The following is a 21,448-nucleotide window of genomic DNA, read 5'->3' on the forward strand; positions in this document are numbered from 1 at the left end:
ACATCATGCAGGCTTTTCTTCTCCAATCGTGAAACAATTGCGGACTCTATTTCTAAGTTCTCCTGCTTTGTCTTTCTGCTAAACCTACACCTGCTCACAAATACACAATGCAGAATAGTGAGCCCAATGTAGTGGTGATCAACAGAGAGCGAAAAAGGGGCTGAGATGGATGTGAGGGACAGTGGAGGAGAGGAGCAAGGCTCTTTAACCTCCTTCCCATACAAGGAGAGGAGGGGGAGGAGAAAGCCAGAGAGGGAGGTGGGCGACCGCGTTAGACGGCAATGAGAGAGAGAGAGAAGGGAGGAGAGTGAGGGGATAAAGCCGGTAAAGGTTGATAAGGTTGCACCAGTGACAGCTTTGTCGACACGTGGAGCTCGCGTCCTCGCAGAGGTATCGAACGGGCCGCCGGGCAGCAGCGCGACTCAGCCTCTGATTGACTTGAACCAACACAGGTAGGACACACTATAGCCTCCATTCACTCCCTCCACGCAGAGAGGCAATTTCGTTCAGTCCCTATATGGATGCAAATTGGAAAAAGACCTGGCGCTGCATTTGGAATTTCACTCAAGTGCATGTGAAGTTTTCATGTTGCACTGTGGAGTGTTTGCATGAATAGCAGTGCTTATTTTTGTTTTAAAAGCCACTGTATTATCACATATTCCAGTATGCTGATTCATATCCTATTATGTATTTATACCTCATCATATGTTTTAACTGGTGCTTTCCCAAACATCACTGCCACGAATAAGAAAAAGTACTTCCACTGCAATCCTACTTGTTACAGCCAAAATGCTGGAGTACATTGCAAAATATTATTTTCTACTACTAGCTACTATTTTATTTTATTGCATTTATAAGCGCATGCATGCATGCACACACAGTATATGTAGTCACATACATATGCATTTTTCTATTTCTACTATTCACGGAGAGCTAGTTGAGAGCCGTGTAAGCTCTCTGTGGAGTCTGGCTTGTGCTGTAAGATGTGACAACAAAAATGTCAGGAAAAGCCTACTAGAACAGCTTAATTGTATTTGGTGCGCGAAGTAGTGGCAGATGTGATGCTAACTTCCATTTAGCATGGGTTTCAATTGAATTGGTCATTCTGAACACTGCTACGTTCCCAGTTATAAGAGGTTGTGCACACATTAATGGTGGTAAAAGGTATATTTATTTATCTCTAAAAAATTTGAACAGGGATTTTTAGACTTTTTCTATGCAATATGTATATAATTACAGTACTGTCTAATATACCAGAATATTATACTTTTATTTTATATGTTTTAAGATTTTTATATGTAGCCAACTAGATTACTTCTACTTCAATTCTCTGTTCTCGGGCCCTGTCAGCCCCTTATGGCGCCCCTGCTTTAATTATCTTTATGGGGACCTTCAAGCATTCACCAGGTAAAATGCAGACACCCACTCTTCTACTCATAAAATAGTGCTGGATAAAAAGAAATAGAATAATTTGTGGTGTTAAAAAAAATAAAACCGGCAAAATAGTCAAAAATATTACTGTAAATATACAATTTTCATCAGTCGAATTTGTGCCCCTGATTGGCTGGAAGATGTCACATGGTTCCAATGCCAAATAGTAAAATACACATGGTCCATTTTGATCTCCAGCATATGTTACCAAATATGGTTGGTTCCTTGCTCAATAAAGGTGTGCTGAATCCATAATGTGCCGATGTTGCAAATTTCTTACACGATTGAATACGGACCATAACTGCCATTTCCCATTTGGCGGTCTCACCTTAAATTTGAGAATATTTCTTTCAGGTTCCTCCTCCTGCTTGCAGTGGAGGCTTTGAAGAGCTGCAGTCTTTTGACTTTCCTCTCTGAACTTTTGCCCACTCTGTCATTGTTTCCCTTTCTCTGACTGCATGAGACAGTCAAGTTCTGTTCCAAACTTGAGTGTATTTTATCTCTCTCTATATGTCAACGCTTGCCAACTCTGAGCACATCTGAAGAGATACGGCGAGTGACTTTGCTGGCATCTTCTTAAATCCCACATCTGACCTGACTTTGCGCGTGTGCAAATGTGCGCTTGTGCGTGTATAATTCCGTGCCTGTGTACAAGAGCTGAGGTTAATGTATGTATTATCTCTGCATGACTCTGCCGTAATTACACAGTGAGGTGTGCCCGTGCGGCGGCACTTTTGGCCCTGAGCCACATCCCTTGCTTTTATTATGTCTCCTGTCTGGGGGAGAAAGAGCCCAAAAAAATCACTTTGTGTGTCTGTCTGTGTGCATTGATCAGCTTTTAGTGTGTGTAAGAGGGAATTCAAAATAAGCGTACCCGAAATACATTTCAAGACTGTGTGGTGCATATATTTTTAGCAGCAGTCATCAGTCCATGTCATGACTGTGTGTTGACTGATAGAGTTCAGTGTGCCAGTGTGGAAATAAATAAAATGTCTCTTAAGTGTGTTGTAGTGTAACATGTGTTCAGAGGGAAGGGCAAAAGACCCCCCCCCCCACCACCAGAATCTCATCCTTGAGAATGGGTTGATATGGTGGCTGTTATTTTCGCAACTGACTTGCATTTTGTTACTGACAATACGGTGCATAGTGTGTGTGTAAAGATATGTGAATTTCTTTCAAAGGCATGTGTGTGTGAGTGATGAGGAAAAACAGCCTGACAGGACTGACCTCCTTTTCCATCCTCAACACAGAACAGACGGGACAGTGGCCGTTAAGGAAAACCTCTGACTCCAGGTGGTGAACTTCCAGTAACCCGCATCGCTGAAAATCCAGGTCAGAACTCTTGTTGTAATCCTCACTCTTTGAAGCTAAAATAAGCAATGGACTCTTTTGGCACTGACGTCCGATCTAAATTTTACGGTGCTGAGAAAAAGTATTTGCCCTCCTCTCAAATTCTTTTTGTAAATTTTTTTGAATTTATTTCCCCCCCCCCCCCCTCTCCCAGTTTCCTCACTTCAGTGTTTAAGATCATCCAATAAATGTAAATATCAGACAAAGATAACCCAAGCTAACATAAAATGCAATGTTTAAATAGTGATTTTACTTCAGGAAAAAAAAATCCATTCAAAGCTACCTGATGAATAGTCACTGTTTCCATTTCCAGGCTATTGTTTGATGTTGATGCACGAGCCAAATTCACGAGTTGTGGCACAAAAGTATCTTTATCAATAGAGCAACACATCACGTCATAACGGATAGACTTAAAGTGCTTTGTTTGGATTAATTTGGGAAAATACATTCATCTTAAAACAATATAGTAAAATTCATTTATTTGTTTATTATGGAAGGTCAACCAGCTGCCGTTGATCCGCTTCATCATAATTAGCGCCACAGTCGTGTTTGATTGAAATTGTCGTAGTCTGTCAGCTGCGGTCAGCCACGCCCACCTCTGCCAGTCAGCCACACCCACCTGTTTAAGGCTTTGTTGATGACTTACTCATCAGATTGTTTGGCACTCGTCCATCCAAGAAGCTCCAACACTCCCCTCGTGAATCCCCGCCACTTTCCTCCTCCGACCTATAGTTCTGCCATATGCCTTCAACCACGAGTTCTGCGTGACCATTTTTGTTTGCCTGTCCTCGAGGCTGTTTGGGATTCTGCTACAAAGACAATGAAGTGTGAGGTTCCCCGTCCTGGTCTGTGTGAATTGTGGATTAAGACGATAATGAAGTGTGAGCATCCCTGGCCTGCTATCTGAAGATTACAGAGCATTGCATGATTTTGCCCACAAGATAAATTCCCAATCTTCAAAGCCTCGCCATCTTGATGCGAAGTTAACTGCTCAGTATCCGGCCTTTGAAGTGACCTGTCCCAGGTGATATTAAAGTACTTTCCAACTATTCTGGCGGTCCGGTGTGCTGCACTCGGATACTGCACCACACTTGCCCCATGTCAGAAATAATCCACTGTATAAAAATCCCCATGGATGGAATGATTAGAGTGTAGGAATGTTTACATTATTGCGAACATGCTCTAACATCTTGCGGTGAGCTGCATTTCTTTTTACACACAAGCCATCGAAGGCGGGATGTTCTTGTAACTGCGCGGGCTGCCAGAGTGAAACGACGTCCCGGAATCAGCTAATTAGATGTTGTTAGCCATTAGCCTGGTTAGCACGCCGGTACGCTAATTCTCCTCTCATCCATTGTGTTTTCCTGCTGTTATCGGTTTTACTTGTCTACGTGCCGCTGATTTTAATTTTGATTTGAATCCCTCATTTGTGAGTGTTGGGACGAAACTCTTTACAATTACTATTTTAGAGGTGAAAGCAGCGATTAATGGGCCCTCCTCAAAATGACATGTATCGCAAATTTTAGTGTCACCCATCCGTCTAGTATACCCGCTTCCTATTGGGGCTCAATGGGACGAACTCCCGAATTGGAGTTAATCAAAAGTAGGAGCCCAGGAATTTGCCCAAAATGGCAAATTCTCTCCATCAAACCAAAATGCCCAACCTCCCGTTAAATTGTTTTCAAGGGTCCTTGAGACTTTTTCATGCGTCCTATTTTGACAGAAATGTTTACCCTCTTTTTCTTGTTCTGAATTACACTGCATCTCTTCCAACAGAGCTCATTGCTGCCCGGCACACTTTGGTACTAGACTGGTGAAGACTCACAACTCTACATTCGGACCGGCTGTATACTGTAAAAACAACAAAGATCGCTTAAAAACCTGCAGTACAGCGGGGGAATAGGGCCTTTACCACGCCTGGTGCTTGGACCTAAATGATTTAACAGCGTTATTCCCGTTGTACCTTAGGTTTTTAATCCGCACTTCTTATTCCATGAGTAGAAGTCAATATACAAGTTACAAGAGCTGGAGAGCAGACGTGTTCGGACATCACCGTGTAGACGGTTTCATTTACTATGTCGCGATTTCCACAGAAAGTGACCTTGTTAAGCAAGTTTTGTCGCTTTGCATCTCACTGTTTATCCGACTCCTGCAGCCGGTGAGACAATCACGTGACAGTTTTTCTTTTTGTGAGTCTCTAGCCAGCAAGCATTTTTACAGCAGGCTCTTAAAACCGTGACGTGCTCCACACACGCTTAGTGGAGCCCGGGAATTGATAAAACACTTGTGACGTGCAGGCCTGCACTCAAGAAAAAAGAGTCAAGAGTTGGTGTTTTGCAGCTCCAAGGGCCAAGTAACACAATCTGACCTCTTGAAATAGACCTCAGGGACAATGTGCACACACGCATGCTTGTTTGTGTACTCGTTGACTTGACCAAATTTAACTGAGGGCATTCTGCAGCTGCTCCTAGATTTAGTCATAGTATAGTAGCACGCAGAAACGACACAGCTGGTCGTCGAAGTCCATCACTCTCCTGTTTCTTCATCTCACGCGCACACATGCGATGTTAAAAACTCAAAACATCTGCTAATAATACAACAAATACGATTGCATTACCTTTAAGGAAGCTTGGCCTGGAGGAAGGCGAAAGGTGGGATGAGAGGCGGATGAAAGGAGGGAGGGTGGAGGCATGTACACAGGATGTGTGACGGGAGAAAAATGGATGGTGAGAGGAATGTTTGGAGGGACTGATGAAGGAAGAAGGATAGTGGCAAGAATGCACAGAGTTAGAGGATGGGGTTAATAATGGGGAATAAGGGATGAATTGCACAAGAAAGTAAGGTGATGAATAATTGATGGGAGAAAGGAAAAGGATGGATGGATGATCAAAGGAAGGATAATGGTTGAAAGAATGTTGGGAGACAGGGATTGTTGACTGACTGAATGAAGAAAAAAGATGATGGAAGGGTAAGTGGAGAAAAGGAGGACGGGTAGGATAAATGACGTAGTGGATGTTCAGGTTAAACAAAAAAGGAATTGGATGGTGGGATGAATGAATGGTTAAAAGGAGAATGTACAATGTTACCCCGATATATTGTGGTTCATCATTTGTTTATTATTTTAACCATTGTTTTTAATGAGCTTGTACAGTATACTTATTGACTGTAGTACCCTTGCGTGTGAAAAAGGAGAGCCACAGTCGTCAATGCACTTTTTTTATTGAACACCAGACAAGAGTAAAATGCCTCTTAAATTGTATTTAATTTTTTTGTGTGTTCAATGTACATTTAGGAAGTGTCTAAAAAGTGTGTTTTGTAGAAGTTTGTTTTGATATTTATATAAGTTTAAATTGTGTGGGAGGGGTACAACTACAGTATACATTAAAAGGTATCTAATATCGCAGATTTTGACCTATTGTGGATGGGTATGGAACATATCCCCCGCACTAAACAGGCTTCGCTGTACATCCATTTTCTGTAGAAACTTTATACACTGTGTCAAACTCATGGCCCGCGGGCCAAATGTGGCCCGCCGTGTCATTTTATGTGGCCGGCGGGGTCCTGAGAGGTCTTAAAATAGGTCAATTGAGCAGTTTCCACGTGTATTCACCATCAACTACATTTCCCATAATACATTGTTGCCTTACAAATTACCGCCAAGTGATGGGATTTTACCACTAGGTGGTACTGTACCCGCATCGGTGTAGAGCTCTTTCATAAGTGACTTGAGAAACGTCTACAAATGATCCCGAAATGTCGAGGAAGCGAAAAATTTATTAATTTTTCAACAAAGATTGGAAAACAAATGTGTGTATATTTCTGCTGCTGTGTCCATGGGTAATCTGTATTCATGCAGACAAATCTTTACAGTATTCACCATTCACACATTTCCCGTTAGCAGGTCGTATTCCCTTTGCACTTTATGCCAGGCCGATTTGTATTTCTAAAATGCTAACTGTCCCCGATGTTCTGAGTAGTGCAAAAGTATCAAGCGTAACAAAAAACCTTTTGAAAACCGTTAACGTCATAACTTGAGTTTGGAGATTCATTCATTCATTCATCTTCCGGTCCGCTTCGCCTCACTAGGGTCACGGGCGAGCTGGAGCCTATCTCAGCTATCTTTGGGCGAGAGGCGGGGTACACCCTGAACTGGTCGCCAGCCAATCGCAGGGCACATACAAACAAACAACCATTTGCACTCACATTCACACCTACGGGCAATTTAGAGTCTTCAATTAACCTACCATGCATGTTTTTGGGATGTGGGAGGAAACCGGAGTACCCGGAGAAAACCCACGCAGGCACGGGGAGAACATGCAAACTCTAAACAGGCGGGGCCGAGATTTGAACCCCAGTTCTCAGAACTGTGAAGCAGATGTGCTAACTAGTCATCCACCGTGGAGATATTTTTCTTTATTTACTTAAATAGTTTGATGGTTGATGAGCAACGTGGGTTTCTTAGGATTCATGTTATAATACCAGGGCAATAAGTAATAATAAATACAGTTATTTAACAATAAGTTGAAGAATATCGTTACATTTATTTTACATTACATTTAGTTACATTTATTGTCATCAAACTGGCCCTTCGACGGCCTCGATAATGCCAATATGGCCCTTGGTGAAAATGAGTTGGACACCCCTGCTCTATACCATTGGTGACCAGTCAATAACCATGCTAGCTGCGCAACGTCATGTGAACCACTACACATGGAGGATGTGTAACAAAAGTGCTTTGCTCAGAAATATTCCACTGACGGAATTAACAGTGCAGTTGCATGAAAATAAAGAAAAGCGCTGCGTTTACTTTTGCATGGTTTGGAGATGATGAGAAGGTGTGTTAACACAAATATGCAAACATCAGACAGGCTTCGCCTCGCTGCGCCGCTTATTAAAGGAAGTCAGTATGACATGGCGGCCAGCGCGTGGTCAGTCGCTGAGGTCAGTTGGACAGCTCAGCAGACTGGATTTGTGTCTATCATTAGGGATTTTATCCATATTGTCTTATTTTTGGTACGGCTTCAGCGCCGGTGTAGAGAAACACAGACACGCAGCCAAGGGCTATAGAGGAATTAAAAAAAAGGCAAAAGGGGTTAAATCGGTTCACAAAGCTTAGATAAGATAGATGATGTGCTTTATGAGCTTATAGCAAGATTTCAATGCCTCTGATTGATTGTCCCGCATCAGTGACCTAAATGTTCACGATGACATCAGCTAGTTATGTACGTGACGATTTTATGAGGTGTACTCTCTAGCTATTTTTGTATGCGACTTTCGGCTTGTCCCATCAGGGGTCGCCACATTGAGTCACTCACATGATTTGTTTATCACAGTTTTTATGACTGATGCCCCTCCTAACGCAACCCAACCATTTAAAAAAAAAAAAATCCAGGCTTGGGAAAGGCAGTGGCCGGGAATCCCACCCGTGCAGTTAAAGTTGCAACATTGTGTTTTTTAGTTCAATGCTTAGACTAGGCCTAGCCTTGGATGTTTGTGTGTAACTGTTGATTATGTGCATTTGCTGCAGCTCCCAAAATGTTCTTCATTAAGAAGAGGACTAGAGTCTGCCCAGCAGGTTGTTTTGACGACATGGCAACAAATAAATGTCAAAACAACCCGTTTTACAAGTGGTCCAGTCCCAACTATGTTGACAAGTAGGATGAGGGTTTTCTAGCCCTCCCTCCTTTGTTTTTTTAGCCTGAGTGTAGGCGATTGTGTGAATTTCACATCAAGCCACCTTGGCCTCATTATTGAGTTAATTGATAGCCATCAAATGAAGTTGCACAATGGCCGGCTCATGTAAACAAGACAATCAGCAGTTACACAACAGAACATAAAAACAAGCACGTCTGGTAACTGAGAATGTTCTGTTTTTGCAGGAATTTACTTTATTGTCAGAAGCGATAAACGGTGTTATTTAAAAGATGCACTCAACACATTGTGTATTGAATCATATTTCCCGTCTGTTTCTTTCAGATGATGCCACCACAACAACTGAAGAGCAGTTGGCTGCGGCAGCTTCTGGTCGTACTTTTGAAGCTCTGCCTCACTTTTGCTGGTCCTCTGCAGCCACTCAACAGGACTGAATGCACAGCCAGAGGTCCTGCTTCCTACATTGTGGTATTTACGGGTCACTGGAGCCCACAGGCCTTCCCGAAGCAGTATCCACTGTTCCGGCCCCCTGCACAGTGGTCCAAACTCATAGGTGAGAACATACTGGCATAAAATACAACTTTTTTTTTTACCTCGGAATAAACTGGAATTTTCATGCTTTGTATGACTTCAGCGTTGTAGTTTTCCCCAACATTTTTCATGCTTCCATCATACACCAGAGAAGTTAATCAACACACTGATTTTGCAATTGAATCTATAGCAGCAGCACGGTGGTGAGAGGTTAAGCATGTCTGCCTCATATTTCTGAGGTTTGAGGTCCGAATCTCAACATTGGCCTTCCTGTGGGGAATTTGAATGTTTTCTCCGAGTACTCTGGTTTCCTCCCACATTCCAAAAATATGTTTCTTAGGTTCATCAAAGACTCGTGAGTTGTCCGTTAGCGAAACAAGCATTCACACGCTCTTTCACACCATGTGCCCTGTGATTGGCTGGCGACCAGTCCAGGGTGAACCCTGCCCCCTGCACAAAGTCAGCCGGGATAGGCTTCAGCTTCCCCATGACCCTCGTCTGGATAAGTGGTATAGCAAATGGAAGGATGGTTTCTTCCCACAGTGCCATCAGCAGCATCTGGTGACTCACTGTCCCACTTGCCCCAAGTGCAACATCGCCACTTTGTTTAATTGAGTGTGGTCCATTGTGGTCGATGACATTCCAACTTCATCCTTTTCCATTCCAAACCGTTCAGATTGACCACTGATTGATATTTTTTTTTGCTTTCCATGAAGTGTCAATTTATGGCCTTGCTGTCAGCACGCACTTCTGCTCACGGACACGAGCAATGGCGAGATGTTAATGAGCTAAGTGGTGAGGAGCAGACGGCCTAAACGCTACCAGATGGGTTTCTGTGTTTCTCTAACTGTCTCCTGACTGTCCAGCCATATCTATAATATTTTTCTATTCCCCCCTACACCCGCACATTTCCACTGGTTTACCACAGTGCTGGCGATAAAGAGTGCAGTGGAGGTTTGGGGCTAAGAGAAGGTGGATGATGACTCTCGGGGCGTGGGCATGGTTAGACCTTACCTCAGAACTCGGAGCAGAATTGGAAACAATTCAAGCTCATCTCTGCTGTTTTTTCCCCCCAAGCAGGGATGGATGGTTGATGTTTATGCATGTGTGTGTCCGTATGTGTTTGTGCCAGACCACAGTTGTGCGTCAGTGCCTGTGGCGACTGCGGCTTTCTTCAGTTTCAGCCGCACCGATCCTACCTTGCCAGAAGATGATGGCCTACTTACGCCATAAAGAGGCATAAACCAGAGATTTAGATCCAGCCATAGTGGCAACAGTGTGTCATCAGTGGATTTGAGAGGGCGTAAGCAGTCAAGATGTGTAGAGAATAGTTCGAGGCTCCCTATTGACGGGACAAGGACACTGCAATGGGAGAATGGAGTGTGTCAAAAAATGACGAGAGTACGGGGTGACTTAACATCTTGGTGGGGCTTAAAAGAAATGTGATGGGTTACTGAATTTCAAGGTTTTGATGCTTATGTGATCCTAGTTAGATGGAAATGCAATCATGGGCATAGGTAATGAGAGGACGGGGAGAAACAGGATAGCGTGTAAAGTGTCCTGGTCACGTTGTGTGTGTGTGTGTGTGTGGCTCGGTGCGCTCTGTGCATTTATACACGTGTCAAGATTATTTAAGTATGACTGCGTGTGCTTGTGTGTGCGTGAACCTTGCAAAGTGAGGTAAGGCAGAACCATCAGAGCATTTGTCAGCGTGTTTCTGGCTAACCCCACTCTGGCCTTAAAACCACAGGTCCAGGCCAGTGGCTCTGTGGTTTTCAATAAGGAACTCCATTTTAACTTAAATGTGAGTCCCTTCATAGATAACCAGAACTAAAGTTGAGAGTGTGAAACTAATGGTTTTGCACAAAAAAAGAATCGGTAAGGGTTTTATTGTTTTTAAAAGTTTATTTTTTTTAGGAATCAGAGACCCTCTTAACACTAAACCCCTTTGGTTTTATCTGCACTTTATGGCGAAAATATGCAATCATGTCAAAGATATGCATTTACGGTAAGTAGTTTTTTGGGGAATTATCTGTTTAAATGCAGGAAGTTGGAGACAGTCATTGAAATACCTACAGACTCCAGCGCGGTGGAAATGATCTCAGCGTCTGGCAGAGCCTCTGTGGTCCTTCACTGACATTGGGAAGCATTCCAAAGCGTAAGAATCTCACTGCTGTCTTCTCTTCTTTCTTGTGTGTCTTTCTCACTTCAGCGGTGAGCCATAATCGCCATTTTCGGCTCTGGGAGGAGGGCGCTAAAGCCAGTGAAGGGGTGCAGCACTTTGCTGAAGTTGGCGTGACGGTGGAGCTGATGAAGTCGGCCAAGGAGGCAAGGAAGAGACGCTCAGTCGGCAGCATGTACCGGACAGCCGGCATCCCGAACGGAATCGGGCACAGCTCCACTGAGCTGCTCATGCTGCCCAGGAACTCACTGGTACTTGAAGCAAAACTCATTCACAAAAACACACACATATGCTTCGACAATGTAAAAAGCCACATTTCCTACAAACGGTCCAGTTCACCTCAGGACGGTATGGTTTGGAGCTGTGAACTTTGAGCACTGCAGGGAGTGTCGAAGGAAAGGCAATTGCTGTGTCAGCTGTTTAAATAGTGTGACATCATAGCAGTGTGACACAATGTAACTGGGCTAAAGCTTGACTAAAACTAGGCATCCAGTGTGCGAATTAAACGTTTCAAGCCCGAATTTGAGTCGTCCGACTTACTTCAGAACAAGGGCCGTTGTCTTTTCAGGCGTTGTCTTATATCCTCCTCTTGTAAATTGAAAATTTTCTTATTCTTTCCGTATTTTATTTATTTATTTATTTATTTTTTCAAACTCAATTGCTGTTACCTCATGGCAGAAGAAAAGAGGAGAGTGAACCTGAATTTGTCCGGTCGAAAAGAAATTCATAAACACGACCAAATACAAATGTTGGAGTCGTAGTACAACGCAACAGTGGCGTGCCCACTCGGTTGGGAGTTGGGTGCGTGGGTCAAGGGCAGCTCTCCAGCAATAATATACTGTATTTTCATCTGTTGCTGCGTCGCCCATTGAGGATGTCAATCTTCGTGTCTTTTTGGCATCCAATCAATGAACTGCCTTGGGGCGTCCCCACACTACCACGACCGCGTTATCAGGAATCCCACATGGGTTCCTGGCAAAACACGCTGTACTCCAATATTATTGGCCCTGCGACACGCCGCTGCACAATGATTGGCTGTTGTATCCCGGTAGAACATGCCCTACTACTTTCAGACGGGAAAAGGAGTATGTGACTTAAGTGTGGCAAGCGTTAACATGAATCCCACTAACCCTAACCCACCGTAATCTAACCTTAACCGATCCTAAACCACCTTAGTTCCCGCCCCAACCCTAGTCCTAAACCTAACCATAAAAAAAAAATAAAAACCTAACCTGTTTTTATTTCGTACAAATGTGATACATGTTTGGGATGGTCATCTCATTCCATCTGTGTAGCCTGCCCTTCCCGCAATGAAGGAGCCAATAATGTTACAACGTGTCTTAACAGGAACGTGTGTGAGATTCCTAACAACACACCACGACCCTTGAGACTTTTTTGACAATGAATAAAATTGTCTTCATTGAAATGTATTGCTGAGCTTCCCTGTGATATTGTTCACCAAACGCTTGACCACTGATTCCGCCACCTAATCAGACCGGTGTTTAACCAGCGCTGAGGCCCTGGAGCCACAAACGCCCACATGCATCCTGCGCAGTCTGGGCTCTGTACGCCTGACGCCGGTCCCACTGAACTCGGTCGGATTATGAGATGACTTTAAATCAATAGTTGTGCTGCACGCATCAGCTTTCTTGAGTTACATTACAAGATAAATACAGCTAATTCTTTGGAAAGTCTCGCCCTTCTAGCACCACGACAGTTTTTCAGACAGGTTTTACTTTCCCTGAACTATTTTTAGGTATGAAGACTGACACCAATCTGATTTTTGGATGTGCAATAAGAAGGTACAACCCTAAGTCTACAAAGATGGTGTAACACCTCAGGAAATAGAAATGACGCCAGTGTGATGCCACTTTGTGTACACAAGTCTCAACACTTCTGTAATGTTGCACCACTGTGCCAAAGTCAGATATTGTTTCATCATTCCAAAACAGCATAAATATCTGGATTAAGCTGTCATGCAGTTTAGGCCACTCAGCCTCTTGGTGTAACACTTCAAATTATTTAAAGTAACAATTTGTACTCATTTCACATTAAAATATTCAATTAAAATAATAAAAACTGATAATGTTTTTATTGTTGCCAGATCACCTACTTTAGTGGTCTCTATTAGTAATGGACTAACCGATCCGTGTAATCTTAATAACACAGTAGCATGTTTAGCACAAACATGCATCGTCATTTGTGGTGTACCAAATTCAAAGTTATTTTATTCATTGATATTTACGGTAGTTACCATAGCGGATTAATAGTAACTGTGTTCAAGCCTGCCAGGAAGTCGGAAATATCAGCATTGATCATTTTCAAAAATACTTTTTCCTAAATAAATTTAGGACATCACGGTAGCCGAGTGGTTAAGACATCTGTCTCACGTTTCTGAAGTTTGGGACTTTGAATGTCGACTCAGGGCTTCCTGTGTGGAGTTTGTATGTTCTCCCCATGCTTCTGTGGGTTTTCTCCGGGTGCTATGGCTTCCTCTCACAAACAAAAACATGTTGCCGCGGTCCAGGGTGTACCCTCCCTCTAGCCCATAGTCAGCTGAGATAGGCTCCAGCTCACTCGTGACCTAATGAGGATAAGTGCGAAAGAAAATGGAAGGATTCGTAACTTATTACACACAGTACATAGCGAGTTTCTTTAAGTCGGCAAATATCATGCATGGTACATGCAATACAGTAAAAGCACGTTTTTTTTCAAGCTAAGTTTCTATCTTGAACCAAAGCCCCGGGTATTTTTATTAACTCCAGTGAGGAGTTCACTGTGGGATGAGGATTGCAAATTTGATTTTGTGCAACTTTGGTTGTCACGACATAGTAGCTGTACTAAATTATAAATTTGAAAGGTCAACCGTGGACTAGTTTGTAGTTGGGACTAAATTTGACTGGTTTATTAAACAATAAAAAATATATTGAATCCACAGATTTGAATATTGAAATAAAATGGTATTTTATGTGTACAGTATAGCACATGTGGCTCATGAATAAGAGTGACAGTGGTGTGTTTTTAGTCATGGGTATGTGTCTGGTGACCTACATATCTTTATTGGATGTTCTACTGCCTGAACTTGAGAGCCCTGACAATCATAAACAATCCCGTTTGGTTGTTGTCAGCTTGTCATCTGTCTGCAATGCTTGTGGCTGCTTTTGAATGGGTTGAATGCTTCTAGACGAGGGGACGATGTGGCGGAAAGGCAATGCCGGGTCAAACAGTTGTGTGGTTTGTCGAACATGACAGAATGATGAGAGTCTGTTGACAGCATAATCTATTATTCAGCTTTTGTGGATGCATTTTTTTTCGAGGCCCTCCTCCTCTCTGTCAGTGCACAAAACTGGAATCCCACAAGTATATCCTCGTGCACTCTTTAAATGAACTGTCAAAAAATTCTTGGAGAGTTAAAAAACAAAACTGTACTTCTGCTGAGATGGACCAATACATTGTTCGCTCTTCGCTACCCAGCACGCATTGCGACATACAATGCTGAACTTTTTTCCCGTTATAAGGACATTAATCATAATCGTTGAAGTGTGTTAATGTAAACTGTAGTTCGTTGAATGTATGTTTCAATTAACTGTCAGGTTAAATTTATGTTGCACATTATTAACCTGAAACTGTGACTTGTGTGCAGTTCCGTAGATTGTCAAATAGAGGTTAGCATTAGCTGGCATTTTACCTGTTTATGCTAGCATGCTTTTCCTAGTAATAATGCAATATTTTCTCCTTCTCCATGACCAGCGTTACGAAACCAACCATGATTGACGGCGTCTGTATTTTCTTCTTCTCTAATGGTAAACAACCTGTGGAATCGCAACCAAGCGATGTTTGCCATCTAGTAGTGAATGGTGTAACTACATATTAGAACTGGTCATGTATGGTGGAGGAAGCATTTTTATAATGTTCCAAAATTAATTGAAGGCCACTCTGAGTGTGGCTGCGAGCCACATGTAGCTGCCAGTTGCCCATCTCTGCCCTAGCTGGTAGACGAGTTTTCTCTCTTGATATAAAGGTAGCTGTCTTGTGGGACCTTTGACATGGAAACATTGGGCCCAGGACAAGGGACACCCTTTGGGAGGCCTAATGGAGATGGGAGGATTGGAGGAGGCATGGATGTAAGCAGAGAAGGAGAGAAATATATAAAGGAATTGAGGGCTCATTGGAGGATTTCTGAAAAGCAACAGGGGCCCCTTCGACATCCTCCTGTTGAAGTCGTTGGATGTCTGCTCGAGTGTCACCCAACAGTCCAAAACATCCTTTCCAAATCATCCAAAGCCATTCATGTCAAGCTGTCCTATTCTGAGGAGCTCCTTACATGCAAATGAGATTCTAAGGCTTTCTGGTTGTCAGCCGCCTCAGCATGTGCGAACCCCCAGGCCACTTCCTGGCTGAGGTCATAAACTCACTGAAACATTCGTCACACATGAGCCAGCCCAGTACAGGAAGCTAAGTGGGGGCATACACATTTGTGTGTGCGTGTGTTTTGTTTTTATTATTGGGTTAAGACTTGGGTTGAGATGGTTTTTACTTTAGGTTTGTCATACAATGAAATCACTCAACAACTTGAATAAAATCCAATGCATGAACATTTTAAAAATGTCTGCCTTGTGCAGACCTCTGCACAAGGCCAGTAAATCCTAAACATACTGCATCTGTTGGACGTATTGAGAAATAATGAAGTGCGAGATCACAGTGTACCAATCCTGACCTATAGATACAGATTCATCTGCTGAACTTGGTTGGTCAATAGGCCCCAATGCAAGTGGACTGTAACAGCGAGAAATGAAAATACATTCTTGTATTTGCACCAAAAAAAAACAGTACCTCTTGCCCTTAGCAATGGTAAATTCTGACTGAGAGTGTGAGAGAGGTACTCAAAGGTAACCATAACATTAGAAACACTACTTGGTGAGATGCAGACACACCTTCATAGAATTATTATAATCATGTTTTTTCAGCTGTCTCTGATGGTGAAGATAATCCCCAGCCCTGACTGGTTCGTTGGTGTGGACAGCCTAAACCTTTGCGAGGGCAGCCACTGGAAACAGGACGTGACCATTGACCTGCAACCTTATGACGCCGGGACAGACAACGGCTTCACTTTCTCCTCCCCCAACTTTCCCACCAGCCCCCCAGAAAACATCACAAAGGTAAATCGGCTTGTTTCCAAGGTGCCTATTCGATCTTTAGTTAAGGATATATTGTATACTGCATACATTAAATATAAAGAGAGAGATTCATGTCCATTATTTCCACTGTGTGACAAGATGAAGTCAAATCTCATTTTCTAGTATGAGAAATAGAGTGGGATTTCACCACATTTCCCCTAAATGAGAGAGCCTGGCAGAACTCACCTGACCTGAAGCCACTGGAGTAGAGTTAAAAAAAAAAAGTAAAAAAAAAAAAAAAGACCCTTCTTACATAACAAAAGTTGGGCTATTGGACATTTATCGGCTCTCTCTGTGAATTATGCCTGACTCTGTTTTGGTTTCTGTGTGTCTTTCAGATCACCTCTCAGATGCCAAACCACCCCGCCAACTCCTTCTACTATCCACGACTAAAGGAACTTCCACCCATTGCCAGCATAAAGATCACACGGCAGAGCAGATCTCTCCACCGCCACGTCCCCATGTCCAATCATATCCTCCCAAACTCCATTAGTCCTCAGAGATTCTCAGGTGAGTCCTAGAGAAGGATCAAGATGAGAGAATACAAAATCTACCTGATGTTTATTCATTCCAAATATGTAATAATGTTGACTTTTGATGAACCTTTTCAGCGCTATAATATTTCAACAATGTTTATTGTGAGGTTAGCAGTGTTGGAGAATTGAACTGCATCATACTGGGGGGTGCTTGTGGTAACCTTAAGTGGTGTACATACATAACAGTTTTTAACATCTTAACCGAGCTTTAAAATTTGAGAGACCCCACAGGTCAGGATAATCTTTTAGCGACATCCGAGAATCAGGCCTGACTTTCATCAGAAAGGGGGCGTCTCTGGGCCTCTTTTTATACAGAACACACTCATGGCGCTATACACAGTCTTTCAGGGATTCTGCTAGAAATATTTAGCTACAGTGACCATCACCATACTGCACAATAAGCACTAGTCATCAGAATATCCGTGCTTGTCTGTGTCTACTGAAATATCTTGTCACAGTTGCTAATAAAAGGCTCTCGTGTGACTCTTCCCCAGATTTTGTAAACCACAGCAACAGAAGACCGTTAGCTGTCCTCCCAGTCTGAATAGTCCTCATTATGAGCGAGCGTCACTGCGTTTCATTGATTTGTAAACTGCTGACATTTTGCCCATCTGTTAGCTATAGTATACCAGTTGTATACTGTATATGCACAATGTATGTGTATTTTTATTTTTTATTTTTCTACAATACCACATAATATAGGGATGTGTACGTGCCACTCGATTGCATGAGAACACACGTTGGATACAAACACAAAGAAACAAAATATTTTTCCTGAGGTGATCACAATGTGTCTCTTAAACTAAAGTTGAAAAGTATTTCAGTGCTAATAAAGCTTAAAAGTATATTTGAAGTAAGTAGAATACCTATAAAATATAACCTGTCTAAAAGATTTCTATTATTATATTTCATGGTAAAGTCTAATTCTAGGAAGCCAGGACAGGCAACGAATGCTATTTTTCCAATCCTCAAGTTTAAATTAATCTTTTAAATTGCACTTATCAAATATGCAATCAGATCAACATACGGGAAGCTCTGCTTGATATATTTTTTTTTATTTTAAAATACATTTTATCATGTGTTTTTGCAAGTTATTTTTTGCCGGGGGAAAAAAAGGCACCAATTCGGTGGTATGGCCCAGTTAACAATAAAGGTGGCCTAGTTGTTTACGCATATCTCATATCTCTAAGGTTTTGGGATTCTAATCTCGACTCTGGCTTTTCTGTGTGGAGTTTGCATGTTCTCCCAATGCTTGGGTGTTTTTCTTTTCTTTCTGGGTACTCCTGTTCCCTCCCAAATTCAAAGTTAAGTGAATTGAAGACTGCAAATTGAATGTGAGTTCAAATGGTTGTTTGTTTATAACCAACCACTCAATCAACATTGGAATTGTTGTCACATACAAGTCCAGTTTTCCTGGCCACGATCAAGTTTCTGATGATGATTATGATCAATCCTATTTGTATCCATTTATCCTGAACTAAAACTATGGCTATTGTCATTTCCATGCTTAATTACAGTGTTATTGCTCTTCCTAGTGGTAAGTCAATGAATTGCAATTTCATGAGCACATTTCTTTCCCCCCCCCACTAATACAGTGACACCGCTCGACTGTGAAGTGTCTCTCTGGTCATCATGGGGCTTGTGTCTTGGCCCCTGTTCCAAAGGCGGCGTCCGCCATCGCACACGCTACATCCTTCTCCGACCGGCCAATGCTGGTGACCCTTGCCCCGAGCTGGAGGAACAAGCTGAGTGCGTACCACACAGCTGCATGAAGCTCCAGTAACCCACAAAGCACGGGCGCTGCCAGTAAATTCAACACTGGGACTCATGTTAGTACTGCTGGACTGAAAAACCTTCCTGCATTATTCCCTCATAATGCAAAGGATTTTCCTCCCTGTCAAGACTGCATTTATCGTGTTGCCTTTTAGTTTTAGTGTCTGGTGTCTTCTTCGATGGCAAGTGTAGCAGATCGTTGGACCAATGGGGGGGTGGGGGGGGGGGGGGACACTTCTGATGTCTTGAGGTTAAATGAATTCAAATGTCATCTGTGTTATGTCAGTCAAGTGCATGCCACAGTAGCACAAATGTAACATTCACACACAGACACCAAATTAATTTCACCAACTTTTAGGCATGAAGGCATTATTTTATATAACCTTATACTGCACATGCAGCTCTTTCCAAAATAACCTCACAGTGAATACAAAATGTTTTTCAGGCTGACAGGAATAATGGCTTGAAACAGTTAAGGAGTTGGTTTGTTTTATAACAATTTTTTTTTTTTTTTTTAAAGAATATTTGTATGTTATTTTATTGTAATGTTGAAGTTTTGTATATACTGTATTGCAACTCTTGTATTACTCATGAATAAACGTGGAGTGTTTTTCAAAACAGGACACATCTGTGTGGCGCTCCGTTTGGTAACACGATCATGATACAAAAGCAAAATACACATCTGCACCACTGACATTTATGGAGCCATAGAAGATACAGCTGGATAGCTTGGTGGACTGTTTGCATGTTCACCCGGTACTCGCATCCCAAAACATTCATGTTAGGCTAATCAAAGACTCTAAACTGTCCATTGCTGTGAATGTAAGTGTAAAAGTTTTTGTCTATTGTATGTGTTCCCTTAGTTTGACTGGCGACCAGTCCAGGGTGAGTTGGGATAGACTCCGCCTCACCCACAACCCTAATGAGGACAAGCCAGCACTATAGGGGATATAGTGCAGTATGTTGTCGTAATAAAATTAATAAAACGAGATCTATTCACAAATGATTTTACCGGACAAGTCCTAGTGTAAATACATTAATTTGCACTACACAATGCTTGCATTTTCCAGAAATACACCTTCCTGTTTATTATGTGACAGTCAAGCTTCTGTGTTATATCAGGTTGATCTCCTTTTTCAAATTAAGAGACTATGAGGCTGATAAAAGACATTGTTGATACCAGCCTGGTGAATAAAGACAACGTTATTGATTATTGACAGCTAGCAAGTATCAGAATCAAATTCTGCAGTTTTTGGGAGAGGTCTAGTCAGTGGAAAACATTGAGTCGCCCGCACCCCGACAACTGCTTTTAAAGCCTATAGAAACCAGAGGTAAACCACAGTTCTTTACCAATTAGGTCTTTAAAAATAATAATAATACCATCTATACTTGGACATACTCATAAAACATTCAACACCTTATTTTACCCAACAGCAGAGTCAGACAGTCTGAAACATGGCCTATGGAAAGTAACATTGGATCTGCGCCACTAGGCTCAAGGTTGTTTTAGGATGACCTCTGACCCCATGCAGGCGCACACAGAGAGGCTTCTGCAGTTGTTGAAGGTATGCCTGGACTTCATTTTAGTTTTATTACAGTGTATAGTGGTTAACTTCTCTTTAACGTGTATGACATTTCCATGGGAATTTTTATTGTTGTTTGATTGTAGAGTGAAACACAGATTGTTTCACTCGACATCACTTCCTATGGGGAAGAATTATTTTGAAATAACAATTTGAAAGTAAACCAGCTTGTATCTTAAACACAAAATTACAGCGCTATGAATAAATGAATGTGATTTGTTACCAATATACGAGTCACCATCCTAAAAGATTCATTCATCCAGTATCTATTCTGCTGGTCCTCATTAGAGTCGCGGGTGAGCTGGAGTCTACCCCAGGTGACTATGGGTGAGAGGTGGGGTACAGCCAGCCAGCCAATCGCAGGGCGAGTCCTGAATAAACAAACTAAAATTCACACGTATGGAATATTTGACAAATTAACCAAACGTATGTTTTCGGAAGGTGGAAGAAAACATACAAACTTCACGCAGGACAACTGAGATGTGAACCCTACACTCTTAGAACTGTGAGGCAGAGACGCTAACCACTAGGACACCGTACTGCCATTCTAAAGGATTATCTGATTTGATTAACACGAGAAAAAAAACGGGAAAAAAAAACAACAACACAAGTTAATATTTCATTGCTGACCCTGAAGGTAAATTCTGTTGCATCTGACTCCCATCTCACAGTGATATGTTTTTGGTTGTTTAGCGCCATACAGTGGTCACTTTTAATAGGGCAAGTATAACAACGTATTTTCCCAGGAAAGCGTCAATCCTGTAATATCTTTAACTCTGAATGATTGGCAGTTGTCAACAAAGATGAAGGCGCAAAGGAACATTTCAGATGAAAGTACAAAAGGGACATAAGCTTGAACGTTGGCTCAAGTCAGAGTCTTTAATGTTACCGCTCATGAGAATAAAGCGAATGAAAGGCGTCAACGATTATGTCATCCGTGAGCACGTCCGAGGGCATTCCAATACTATGCAAAAATGTATATAAATTAAAAAACAATAATATATATATATCACAGTATGCATGCACCTGTGCAAGGTACCCGGTATATAATTTTGAGCAGTTCAAAATCATGTATCAACATTATAAAAAATAAAATAAAAAAATACACGATTATTAAATGTATTGATGTAAGCAGATTGCTACAAACTTGTTTTTTTTTGCGAGTCGAACTTGACTGTAGCAAGCTCTGGTCAACCGGAGGACGGAAAAATGCTGACGTCATCGAGGGCCAGC

General features: G+C 42.2%; 1 protein-coding gene across 2 annotated transcripts; it reads left to right on the forward strand.

Annotated features, from left to right (window-relative positions):
- The first annotated feature begins 299 nt into the window (after positions 1 to 299).
- Positions 300 to 19,257, forward strand: spon2a (spondin 2a, extracellular matrix protein). 2 transcript variants are annotated; one of them, XM_061686401.1, is made up of 7 exons: positions 300 to 452; positions 2,682 to 2,763; positions 8,758 to 8,986; positions 11,177 to 11,397; positions 16,114 to 16,305; positions 16,662 to 16,833; positions 18,455 to 19,257. In XM_061686401.1, the coding sequence occupies exons 3-7, from the start codon at positions 8,758 to 8,760 to the stop codon at positions 18,640 to 18,642; spliced, it is 1,002 nt and encodes a 333-aa protein (XP_061542385.1). In that variant the 5' UTR covers positions 300 to 452; positions 2,682 to 2,763; the 3' UTR covers positions 18,643 to 19,257. The 2 variants fall into 2 exon arrangements, with proteins under 2 accessions (XP_061542385.1, XP_061542386.1); XM_061686402.1 differs by having other exon boundaries at positions 2,687 to 2,763.
- Positions 19,258 to 21,448: the final 2,191 nt, after the last annotated feature.

Source organism: Phycodurus eques, chromosome 9 (genome assembly GCF_024500275.1).
Source record: "Phycodurus eques isolate BA_2022a chromosome 9, UOR_Pequ_1.1, whole genome shotgun sequence".
NCBI classification, from domain to species: domain Eukaryota; kingdom Metazoa; phylum Chordata; class Actinopteri; order Syngnathiformes; family Syngnathidae; genus Phycodurus; species Phycodurus eques.